The following is a 13,737-nucleotide window of genomic DNA, read 5'->3' as shown; positions in this document are numbered from 1 at the left end:
TTCTCCGAAGACTCAGGGCGGCTTACAATCTAAGCACAAATCAAATGTGCTTAGCAATAGCCTTCATTCTATGTATATGCCTGCTTATTAGGGCTTTTGCCCGGCCCCAAGCGGCATTATTACAAAGTCAGCTTAATTGCCCCCAACAATCTGGGTCCTCATATTACCTACCTTGGAAGGATGGAAGGCTGAGTCAACCTTGAGCCTGGTGGCAAGCATATGACTGCAAAAATTAATAAACTTCTGTTGGGATTTGAAATAGAAGAGGAACAGTTAAAGATTGTATGATAAAATGGGCTATGAAGTTTGGTTACAATATTGGGAGAGAATGGGATAAATTAATGGGAGATAATGTGGATAAAAACTGAAAATGCACATTCTGTTATAGGTTAAGAGAGATCTTTTATAAAATATTGTTGATATATGACACCAGAGAATTATATTCAGATATATAAAAGTATATATGTTGGAAATATGAAAAACATGAAGGAATATACATATACATATATATACATACACACACATGCGCACACACACATATGTTAAATGTTTGTTAAGTATTTAGATTACCTTGCTGGGCCCCAAACATGGGACAAATCTTTATTTCCTATTTCAGCCTAACCCAAGGCCATCCACAGGCAGTGGTCACAGTAATGACAGCATTTGTGTAATTTTTTTTGGATTGCTAACAAAGAATTAAGGGAGACTGATATGCATTTCAAACTTATTTGTTCTCATCAGTCAGCCATACCCTTCTGAGATTCGAACCTGGGCTGATTGCACATTAGGCAGTTGTTTTAACCTCTAGGCCACAGGCTCTTTCTCACTTTGTTAGCCGAGAAGCAAGGGAGATATGTGTTAAATGTTTGTTAAGTATTTAGATTACCTTGCTAGGCCCCAAACATGGGACAAATCTTTATTTCCTGTTTCAGCCTAACCCCAGGCCATCCACAGGCAGTGGTCACAGTAGTGACAGCTCATATTTGTGTAATTTTTTTTGGGATTGCTAACAAAGAATTAAGGGAGACTGCCTTATGTGCAATCAGCCCAGGTTTGCAAGTTGCAGTTGAGACAGCCCATCTCATTTTAGATATATCACATATAATTGAAGATTGTTATTAGTTGTGTGTGCACGTTCAGCAAGTGTGATGTATTTGTGCTGGCATTTCTAGGCCTCTTTCCAACCACATCCAGAAAAATTTGTAACAAACATTGGAATTTTCAATGCCATGTTTGGTATTTCCCAGCAATCTTTACTGGAAGGAAAAAGCAATCCCTGCTGTGTTACTGATCCCACAGAAGCATTTGCATGCATGCAGGTATCCTTAGGGTGCCACAGTTATGGATGAGAAATATTGGTTGAAAAGTTGGCATTTCTGGATGCAGTACAGATATTTTGGACTTATTTTTGTTTCTTTGCATGTTTGATATTTTTAAAAAGGCATATGCTACTGACTACGTTTATGCACATATGTAACATTTTTTGCTAGAATACATGACCACTGCTTGTCCAGAATGTGAAAAGTGAAAGTTTGTGACTAAACAAAATTTTAATGTACAGATAATACCACCATAAATTATTTTAGCTTTTTTAATAAATGTTGTTATTGATGTTAAGCTCACTATGGAAAACGTCATATATTGTTATGTATATACTAGGTTAATTATTTAAAGACTGAAGTGCAATGTAACTAGATTCTAAATAATCTATTTTTCAAAACACACAACAGTCCAAACAGTAAAATTAAACTCCGAATTAAGAATATTTCATTCTTAAGAATTGTTTAATTTAAAGTAGTTTAGTTGTAATAAATGGTTATAGATTCAAAATAGTTTTCAAGAGTATTTACAAAAGATACTATGTTTTTCTAGCATCAGCTAAATTAGACATATTACATTGAGAAAAATGTTTCTCATTTCTTTCCTGTTGCCATTATTGATTTCATTGCAGAGATGTTAACATAGGAAATAGATTATTTTGTTATCTAATTTTACCTTCCAAAAGACAGAAGCAGATGAAAAATGTGAAGTTCTTTCCTGTTGGCTTTTTTAAATTAGCTGTTTTAGATTCTAAAAGTTTAGTTCCTAAAGAAGTAACCCTGTAAATAATTTTAATGTCCTCCTCTAGTGCAGGGTAGGCAACCTTGGCTCTTTTATGACTCAAGGACTTCAACTCTCAGAATTCCTGAGCCAGCATGGCTCAGCTTGGAAACCTCTCCCTTTCCCCTCAGCATGGCTGGCTCAGGATTTCTGGGAATTGAAGTCCACAAGTCATAAAAAAGAGCCAAGATTGCCTACTCCTAAAGCCAATAAAGGGAGGTGTGTTTTTTTGCAAAAAAGGTGCCAGAATGCCGTTCTGAGCATTCTATGGGAAAAGAAGCCCTGTATATAATAAAATAGTACAAAGAATTTTGAAGAATAGCATTGAAATGAAACTGACACTTTTCTTATTTGGACTTATGGGTAGCCAGTTAGAAAACACTTACTGAAAATTGATTTTGATATGATAAATGTAGCAAGATTATTATATGCACAAATATAGAAAAATATTGAAATATTAAAAAATGGAGGATTGTGAAAATAGCAGAATTAGCAGTGATAGCAAAACTGGCCTATTTGGTCAGGGATAAAACAATAAGTGCTTTTTAAAAAAGAGTGAAATCCTTTTATGGACTTTTTGCTGAAAATGGAAAAAAGTGAAATTGTGATTTTTGAATTTGGTGATTGAAAAAGCGGACAATAAGAATTTAAAGATTATTGTAATGTTGAGAGAGAAGGGATAATAAGTTTGGTTTGTAACTTTTGTTAATAAGAGCAGAAATTGCATTTTAATTGCCTTTTTTCTTTCTTTAACTGTATTATTTTCTTCACTTTTCTTTTCTTTTAAAAAAGTAACTTGATTTTAGATCAGAAAATTCAGTCTTCCATTTGTTCCCAAACATTTGGGGGGTGGGGTGGGTTGGAAATTGTATATCCTGGTTCCACCTACTGATTTTGTCTCAACAAATGAACCAGCAAATATGTGGAAAACTCTTAAAAGTATCACTGGTTGCAGAAAACCCCTTTCCATGTTGAAGGGAATCAACCACTGGCAGATGACCTGAAGTGTTTCACTGTAGGTTTGACAGGAATCCACTATCACCTATCACCACCATCTCCATCTCAGATACACCAACAACAGCCATGCCTCCTACAACTGACACTATCCAGTTGGGACTCCCATCTTTGGTTACCACAGAAAATGATGTGCAAGATCTATTTCACAGACAAAAGCCTGGAAAAGCACCAGGCCCAGAAAAGATAATTCCTTCTTGATTGAAACCTTGTGCTGACCATCTGGCACCCATCTTTGCCCCCATCTTTAATAAATCACTAGAGATGTGCTATGTTCCTTCTTGCTTCAAATGCTCTACTATCACCCCAAAACCAAAAAGCTGGAACTGAATGAGTTGCTCTGACACTCGTAGTTATGAAAACCTTTGAAAAGTTAGTGGTAGCCCACCTAAAAACCATCAAAGTTCCAGCTGTTAGACCCCTTGTAATTTGCTTATTGAGCAAATACATATGATACTGTTAATATGGCTTTGCACTACATCCTACAACATCTTGAATCTTCAAGGACCTATGCAACAGTCCTTTTTGTAATTTTCAGCTCAGCATTAAATACCATCATTCCAGATATTCTTCTGACTAATTCAGCTAGCTGGGCCTGACTGCACTTGTAAGTGGATCATAAGCCTCTTAACAGACAGGAAGCAGCAAGTGAAGGTAGGCAAAATCACATCAAATACCTGCACAATTAGCACAGGCCCCCACCCCAGGACTGTATGTTCTCTCCATTACTCTTCCCTCTATATACCAATGACGGCATCTCAAAGGATCCCTCTGTTAAAGTACTGAAGTTTGCGGATGATACGACATTGATTGGTTTCATTTGAGACAATGACGATTCTGCATACAGATGGGAAGTTGAACAACTAGCCTTGTGGTGTGTATGGAACAATCTTGAACTGAACACACTCAAAACTGTAGAAATGATAGTTAGGGTTAGGATTAGGCTAGATTTTAGGAGACAGCCTCCTATTCCTACCATCTCTTATAATACTAGACAACACAGTATCAAAAGTAGAGACCTTCAAGTTTCTAGGTTCTATAATATCTCAAGATTTAAAATGGGCACTTAACATCAAACATGTCACCAAAAAAGCACAACAAAGAAGGTTCTTCCTGTGCCAATTCAGAAAGCTCAAACTGTCCAAAGAGCTGCTGATACAGTTCTACAAAGGAATTGTTGAGTCTGTCATTTGCACCTCTATAACTGTCTGGTTTGGCACTGAAACCAAACAAGACAGTCACAGACTTCAAAGAATAGTGAGAACTGCAGGGAAAAAAAACAATTGCTATCAGCTTGCCTTCATTGAGGATGTGTATACTGCATGAGGAAGAGAGAGGGCTGTAAAAATATCCCCTCACATCCTGGACAAAGACTGTTTCAACTTCTTCCCTCAAAATAGATTATGCAAAATAATTTATAAATTTTGCATTAGAAATTTCTGAGAAGCTGCAATAATTTCCTACAGACAACTACTGTGAGAACCAATATAGCATGTAAACAAAGGATTATATAGGGTAGATGATGCATTAGCTTCCAGCTCTTTTAGATACAATTTGGGTAGTGCTAGCTATAAATCAGAAGTCTTATAAGGTGATTTCACTCTCCAATATCTTTAGATAACTCCTTCAGGTTACTTAAGGTTTTCTTCTCCCTATTTGCAAAATTAGTGAAGGAAGCAGAGATAATGTGCTCCATTATCTAGAACAGTCATCCTCCTGGCTGAGTGGTGTCTATTTGTTTTAGAAATACTGTTCAAATAGCATTGTTTAACAGAGCTTTTGGGTTTTGATTGTTGCCATTGTATTCAATACTTTAGTAGGAGATCCTATTTTGTACCATTTTATTTTTTATTTTTAATGTTACTGCTGCTTTTAATTGTTGTCCTTGATAATTATACTGGAAAATGGTATATAAAAACTGTAAATAAGTAATCGCATATATATGAGCTTAGAAATTACCACTAGGATTCAAATTAACTGCATTTTTAATTTACTGTGTAATAAAACAATGATTCATCTCACCATAATGTGGAAAATAATGGCTAGTTTATCTGTGTGACCACATTATTTGTGGTCCAGATGTTAACTTATTAGACAACTTTAAGGTTATGCTTCCCTCTATCCTTTTTAAAGTTATTAAGACTTCAAATATAAAATTTATTATAAAAAGTCAACTTTTTATCATGAAGAACCAAACCATTTTTGTATACAAGTATAGAATTTTCCATTCCTTAACTGAAGTCAGAAGGTTTGGTTCAAAGTCACCAGAGAATTTTATTCAGGTTTTGAACAAGCCAAAATATACCCAAACTGTGAGAAATTGTATATGATTTAGGAACTAAGGAATTTGCTTAGAACTATTGAGTTAATTCACAAAAATTTGTGAATTAATTCAATGTTACCGTAATTCCTTTGTTCCCAAAGCTGTGCCAAAGTATTATTCTTCTTTGATAAAATTGGCATTCTTGCTTATATTAATAGAATCTAGTGTACTTTATCAATGACTCATTTTTCCTGCTTATAAGGGAAGAACAAAGCAAAGTGTTGTCCAGTTGGAAACCTGGATCAAATAACTGTTCTGGTCTTCATCATCCTCACTTGGAGCAGTTGTATATATATATATGTGTCTTCTGTGTGCTGACTGGAATTGTATTACATGGATTTTGGTTGAAACAATTGGTCCAATATTGAAAGGGAATGGGGTAATCCATGTCCAAGAACAGTAAATGGACCAATCCCTTTGTAGTCTCTAGCTCAAACTTTTACTTCCAGGGTTTGGGTTATGAAAAACAGTTTAGGAAGTTTTAAAATATAAATCAGATATCTTAAACATATTGATATTACATAGGTTACAGAGATGTTCCATTTTTACACCCTTATCTTTGGTAAATGTCTTTGTAAAAAGCTAAAGGTCACATTAGATAAGGAATAATGAAAACGGACAGGTAAGAGTACTGTTGTGGAGATAAAAAGCAAAACGTAATACAAAAATTCAGTGAGAAATATGATCATATCTGAATAGTAAATATTAAAATATAATATAAAATTATTTCACATCTGAGTTAAAGTAACATGTCTCAGTGCTTCTAATGAAGCAGTAAATGCTGAACATAGAAAATATTTTATTTATTTCTAAATCTACATAGACTACTTTAAACTTAGATATGAATGAGCTTCCTTTTAATTTGCTTATAATGCCATGACTAGTGACCCTTTAAATCACAAGCCAATTACAAGCTTGTAGTTCCAACTAATTACCTCCTGGAAATACACATTAGAATGGTAGCTTCAATATCCAGCTCATTAGGAGGAGGCAGAAAAATAAATTACATATTTACTTGGTGTGTATCATGTACCTAAAAGTTTATAAGGGAAACCATACTTATTATAAAAACAATATCACAGATAAACTGAATCTTTTGCTAAATAAGCAACAGTGTAGAAAGGAAAAGAAATATAATTTTCTTTCTCTGTTAATAATTGTATAGTAAAAAAAATCTAGATATATTTAGAATGAATGCAATTGGACTCTGGGCAACATAAACTACTTCAAAAACATCTCAATCAGGTCTGCACCTCTATAGAAGTTGCACTGATCACTAAACCATATTAGCAATAGAGACTAGTAGTTTTCCACATACTCCGCTCCATCTGTTACCTGAATCCATGGCCATCTGTCATTTTCTGCTGCTGTCCAAGCATTTATAAGCCCTTTCTTGTTAAGTCGTGCATAGTAAGGATACCATTTCTGGAGCCCAAAAAGAGCCCGATGAGTAGATGATGCAGTAATTTGTTGGTTAGAAATGATTCCTCCTTCCATTCCCAATGGTCCAGAGCATTCTGCGTAGGAAGTCCGGGAGGGGGCATTGAAAAGAAAGGAAGAAAAACAAGAACTTTCAAAACTGAAGCTATAGAATCATGATACTACAGTTTTGAAGATGCAAGATCCAACAGGAAAAATACAAAAATAGCTGAGATAGTGTTTATGTGTACTACCTTCTAGAATATGAGTAAGCATGAATTTTCATTGCTAAGCAAACATAGCAATAACCATTAAATATGACAAAAATGCCAAATCCAGTCTAAACATCAGGCTGACTCTGTGACCTGGCATAAGGCTTTCCAATTTACCAATAATTCAAAATTCTGCTTAGAATCTATACAATGTAATTAGAAAGTTTTCCTGTTATCTTTCATTATAGAAAATATATAGCATGCACTCACAGAATTGTGTCCTAAACTGAATTCTCTTATAAAGTCATTTTGTTATATATTTTATTGTATAATGTGTACATTTGTGTGTGTTTGTGTGTGCCCGTACAATCCTCATATTTTATTGTATTTTTGCACTGGTCCTCTGAATGTTATTTATTAATCAAAACCAGAACACAGTCCTGGATACTTTGTATTACAACCTCTAGTAACAATGTAGCAAATACTGCAGCATAACCTGCTTTGTACAGTAACTGGGAGATAAGTGTACAAGCAAAACTTTGCCATGCAATTTTACCTGATATAGGTTCTAAAGATAACTTTATTATTCTACTCTTATTCTTTCTTGGGTTTGTATGTATTACAGAGAATATAAATTCAGGCTTCTTTTTTATTGTTTTAAAATTTGATTAAGACACCAATTTTGTAGAATGCTTATTTACTTGCTTTAATAACATAGACTATTTTTCAGTGTTGAATGATTTGTTATTGAATTTATGGGTCATTAGAATTCAAGCTAAAAGTCACCCAAAGGTTTGTCAAAACTGTGAAATCCAGCTTTTCCAAACCAGTGATCAATTAAATTATCAAATAAGTACTTTATAGTTACATTAAGAATCAGGTATTTGAGGGTAATCACATTAAGAACAGATATTTGAGGGCATATATGGACTGCTGGCTGCATGTGTACAATAAATCCAAAACCCAGTTGCAATGAATTATCTAGAAAAGAATAACACATAGACCTATTTCAATTACTTAAGAAAACAGACTTCATGCTAACAAACGTTGCTTAAACTGTATCAAGTTGTAGATCAATCCAGGTACATTACCCTTTCATTTAGTTTCAGAAGATGCTTCATAATACTCGGCATATGATATTATAGATCTAATTATAATCATGTAGATGAATTCATTGAAACCTGACAAGTGACTATTTTTCTAATTGTACAACAAAAATATAATTTATTGCAAATAAAGTTCTGCCAAAAGTGGTTCTGAATGTGCTGAGAAATATGGCAAACTCAGAACATTTCATTGTCCTCATGATAAACTTATACACAAGTCAGGAAGCCAACATTTTGAACAGAACGTGGCAAAAGAGACTGATTCCAGGTTAGCAAAGGAGTACAACAAGGTTATATATTCTTCCCTTATTTATTCAATTTATATGCTAATATATAATAAGGGGAAAAATTGGAATTGGAAGAAGGTAAGTGTATTTTTAAAGGAAGAAACATCAATAATCTACAATATGCTGATGATACTATCCTGATAGCTGAAAATGCAAAGGATCAGCAAGACCTATTACCGAAAGTCAAAGAGCACAGTGAAAAAATAGCACTAAAATTAAAAATAAAGAAGACCAAAATAATGACAACAGAGAATAAATAGTCTTAGAATTGAGAATGAAGACACCAAAGTGGTGGAGATCTTCTACCTTTTATGACTAGTCATCCATAGTAAAGGAAAAACCAGTCAAGAAATACTCTGCAGATTAGCACTTGGTAGAAAGCCATGAAGGCCTTGGAAAAGATATTCAAATTCTTTGATGTTTCTATACCTAGAAATATCAGGATCATGCAAACCATGGTATTCTCCATGACACTCTATGGAAGCAAAAATTAGATTTAGGAAAAGTATTGACTGTTTTGAATTTGGTGTTGGAGAAGACTCCTGAGAAAACCATGGAAAGCCAAGAAAAAAAAAAAGCAATGGATCACTGAATAAATCAATTCAGAAGTCTCATTTGAGACACAAATGACCAGGCACATTGAACATATTATGCAACATCTTACCTTTAAAGCCCTACATGGCTTAGGCCCGGGATACTTGCAGGACCATCTGCTGCTGGGAACGAATTCCCATCACCCAGTACGCTCACACAGAGAAGACCTCCTCAGGGTACCGTCGGCTAGACAATGTCGGCTGGCGACCCCCAGGGGGAGGGCCTTCTCTGTGGGAGCACCAGCCCTGTGGAACCAGCTTCCCCTTGAGCTTCGGATGGCCCCAGATCTCCAGTCCTTTCGCCGCGGCCTCAAAACACTCCTTTTCCACCTGGCTGACTTGGACTGACAGGGATTTTAATTATGTTTACAATTTTTAAGTCTAATTTTTAATTTATTTTAATTTTAATTTATTGTACAGAGGCCTTTAATTTTAATTTTATCTTAATTTCTGTATTTATTGTATGTTATTGTTGTTAGCCGCCCTGAGTCCTTCGGGAGATAGGGCGGGATATAAGTCCCAATAATAATAATAATAATAATAATAATAATAATAATAATAATAATAATAATAATGCAAATACTTAGTTCTCTGGAGAAGGCTCTAATGCTGACAAAGGTAGAAGAGGAAGACCAGCAGCAAAGTTGATGGATTAAATTATAGTGGTGATGAATGCATCATTGTGAGACTTTAAAAAACGTGTTAAGGATACTATCTTCATGGGGAAAATTTATCTATGTGATTATTAGAAACTGGAAACCACTTGATGGTACAAAAGGGGTTGTTTTGTTGTTTGCAGTGGCATGACAATTTAAATGCGTTACTTTCTTCTATCCTGTTAGCAGTGCTTGGTAAGACATCGGGAGCAGTTCTGCACATTTTTTTATATTCCAGGCATGTAAAAAGCAAATCTGTTTGAGACATCTGCGATTTCCTTCTGCCAATAACTCATTTTGTGAAATTAGGTAACTCTGGCCATGCTTAGTATAGCATTATTTTCGGACTGCAAGCATACAATTGATTATAGATGACCCTCATGCATAAACATGTCAATGTGCAATGTGTCATTCAGATTCATTTGCAGTTACGGTGTTTAGCATTAGGGAGAAATAAAGCAATGACCATATGAAAGATCATTATAGGTGGTCTGGAATGAGCATTGCAAAAGCTAGTTTGGTTCAAACTATAACCACGCAAGAAACATAATCTCAGTGGGTTATTATTGGCCTTTTTCTATCCACAGTTTAAAATCTTTTCTGCAGACAGCCAGAATAAACAAGAATGCTCAAAAATATTGGAAGATCCCTTCCATTAGGTTTCCATTAGAACTGGCTCTGTATTATCATACCATAAAATTTTATGATTATGATTCTGGGAACAGTCTTAGAGAACTATCTGTTGCACTGACAGCCTTGTAAAACAGTTGGCAACCATGAATTACTGGTTTGACCTCAGTTCTGCACACATTCAGAGGTAATTGATTGAAGATCCTACTGCTTTAAACTTCACAAAATAGCACCTTTTCCTCTTCTGTGACTGAATGTATTTACTGAAAATTCAGAAAGCATTTTGCCTGTATTCAAGGTTTATACTTATGCTCATGGAAGATAATTGCATACCCTTGAACTTTGTCCTCTACTGTAGAAGCATTCTACTGTAAACTAAGGATGTTTACTGTAATATTTAATTGAAAAATACAACACTAAATCCTAAACAATCCTAAAGGCAGCCTTTGCTGATTTCAGATTTGTATTTCACTCTATATCTAGAGTAAAATTAGGGGATAAACTTAACAACTTTACAATTAAAATGTATTTATTATTACTCATTTGCAATTTACAAGTTATGTTACTTGTTGTAACACTTAACTCTAAACTTAAGAATTAGATGTTATACTGAAAGTCAGCTTTCTAGGTGTGTCCTAATCCCAAAAGAGTTCTCCAAGACTATAGTTTATTCTTGCTTCTTTTTAACTTCTATGTTAATTTGCTGGTGAAGCATTTTACTTTTAATGTACACGTTTCTAAATTTGTGGAGAGCAACAGCTTATTTTATTTTATGCAAATGATATCCTGATACTATTATAGTCTTCAGTTGCTTCAGGAAAGCCTTAGAGATTCTTAATCAGGTAATTAACTTGTCGTTAATTATTATAAAACCAAGATTATGGTTGTTGCTACAAGACCAAGGGCCAATCAACTGTAATGCTATTGAATTGGTTAAGTGTTTTAAGTACTTAAGTTTGTTTTTTTCATCTTTTTCATAGAGCTGGATGATATTGGCTACCCAAAAATCTAGGACAGCTACCCTGAGATTCTTTTATGAGAAAGGAAACAAAATCTTCAGCTTGGCCCACAACATATTTTCTGGCTTTAATTCCTTTATGGAACTCAATTAGGCCCAGATACAAATTCAGCTTCTTCATTAGTACATGTACATATCAAACTTCTAAGAAATCTGTTTCTTACCCAGAAATGGGGTACTGAAGGAAGAGTATTTATAGCTTGCCCTGCTCTAACACTGGCTAATTTTAGAACATTGTCAATGAGATCTAGCCCTTTCTATATTGGCTGTTGATTTCCAATTTGCTTTCCTTATGAAATTGACAGTTCATAAAAAATACTACCATATAGTTTCACAGCAAAGTTTTTTTTTGAAAAAAATAAATCAACGATCTATTGGCTAAGGAGCTTCTTATGCGATTCTATCTTCCATATCCCCCACCCCTGCAAAAAGAGTGCTTAAAAGCTAGTTTTCTCCCAAGTGCTGGGATAGGGTGAGGTGGAAGAAAAGATTTAACAAGGGACTGAACATGGAACATTAACTTTGGTGTCAGGCTTTTAATGTTTATGCCTTTAATAAATATGAGTATTATGTTTTGTTATTGAAGTTATTCCAATTGTTGATTGGAAGCCATACAGAATTCAGTGTAAGATCAGTGATTTTATAAATGTTTTAAAATAAATTAAATAAACTCATCACAGACTTAGATTTGTTGATACACAGAGAATTCCATCTTGTGCATCGAGTACCAAACAAACAGTGAGTACCAGGACAAAATTTTCACTTTAAAATGAGTACCAAATTTCTGAGCCTGGTGGTTTTCTTCCATTACCAAATTAGATAATTACAAATATTTTCTTCCATCAGATCCTAAAACAATAACTACAAGAAAACAAATAGCAAGCAAACCAAGTATTCTGAAAGCCTAATCTAAAAAATGTGGAATTGGCAATTGAATACAGATAAACAAGGGAGGGAGGGAGGGAGGAGGGAGGGAGGAAGGAAAGCATGCCAATAATCTACTAACATATGAAGATCCTTCACAGCAATGATATGCAATCATCATAGAAAGACAAAGAGTGCCTATGGAAGCAAGGATGGCTTTCCCCCAGCTATTTTGTACTATACTTTCATCAGCCAGTAAAAAAAATAAAATAGGGAACTTTGTGGGTTCAATTAATTCTGTGGGAAGAATATTATTATTTGCAGCAATTCAACAAAATTAAGTAGAGACTGACAATATAGAATATATTTTTAGAAGTAATTATAAATATAGTGCTACAATGAGGTGTAATAATAATTGTAGAGAGCAGAACTATAGGCAAATTGTTCTTATTTAAATGAAAGAGCTGCAATACCTATTGTATGTATGTATATGTATACACACATGCATTGTGTGTATGTGTGTGTTCATGAGTGGTGTGTGTGTGTGTCCTATCTCTCTTTTTAAAGAAATATAATAAAATTACAGAATTCTTATGTCAAATGAAAATGATGAGTTACAGAAATCAAAGCAAAATTATGGAAGTGAAATTGTATTTGACATACATATAAAGATAATTCTCAGTCAAATGGGAGAAAGTTCAGAAATAATGGCTGGCAAGAAATTACTAATCTTTGTAGGGGCAGACTATCTAAGTAGATGAACATTATCTGTCTGATTCAGATGATAGCAATCACGCAGCACTTGTGATGTGCAGCCTTACATTCAGTCTGAAGAAAAGAACATTGCGGAGCATAAAAAAATAACTACATTTTTGCCAAGTGTCCCTATGGGAAATGAACTCATATTCCAAGCAATCCTAGGATGAAACCTTTTTTCAGATAAAGATAGGATAGTGAAATGGGTTAGTAATTTATGTACTAGACCTTACTCTGCATGAGGTGACTTTAGAAAAGTTCTCAGTCCCATTTATTAAAATATCCGAAAGTCTCAGAATGTTATATTCTCCCTTTTGAAATTGTGAAAAATGGGAAGCTCCATTTTAACAGAAGATTAATGCTAACGGTAGATTAGTTAAGACAATATCTATCTACTCACTGATAATACTGTGGCAAAAATAAAAAAAAGCTCTAGTTCCACTGATTATTGAGTTTGATGTTCGTTTGCTCCTTTCAAGGCCAGCTCAAAGATATATGGTACCTACATTGACTGATGAAGCCATTTCCCATTGAAATAAAGATTTGCATTTTAGAATGATTTTGAAAGAGGGGCCCCCTAAGCTTTGGTGCCTTAAGCTAGTGCCTATTTGTTCTTAGCTTAAAACCAGCTCTGGTTCTTATTCACATTTAGCAGCTGATAGATTAATCCAAAGGAAATACAGCAGCCTATAATCGAGTATTTTGTTCATCAATCAAGAAAACCAATAATGGATCATCAAAGTATGATGAGATAACAGT

At 34.5% G+C, this 13,737-nt stretch overlaps 1 protein-coding gene across 1 annotated transcript in view; it reads right to left on the bottom strand.

Annotated features, from left to right (window-relative positions):
* The window catches only part of EDIL3 (EGF like repeats and discoidin domains 3), a gene marked incomplete at both ends in the record, with an annotated part of 254,948 nt that overhangs the window by 67,528 nt on the left and 173,683 nt on the right, over positions 1 to 13,737 (bottom strand). The window contains one exon of the mRNA XM_083357249.1: positions 6,773 to 6,954. Within this exon, the coding sequence (XP_083213375.1) occupies positions 6,773 to 6,954 (182 nt within the window). The remainder of the gene's footprint in view (positions 1 to 6,772; positions 6,955 to 13,737) is intronic.

Source organism: Vipera ursinii (genome assembly GCF_947247035.1).
Source record: "Vipera ursinii genome assembly, chromosome: 2".
In the NCBI taxonomy this organism is placed as follows: domain Eukaryota; kingdom Metazoa; phylum Chordata; class Lepidosauria; order Squamata; family Viperidae; genus Vipera; species Vipera ursinii.
Note: the sequence above shows the minus strand (reverse complement) of the source record. Positions and strands in the feature narration are given on the sequence as shown.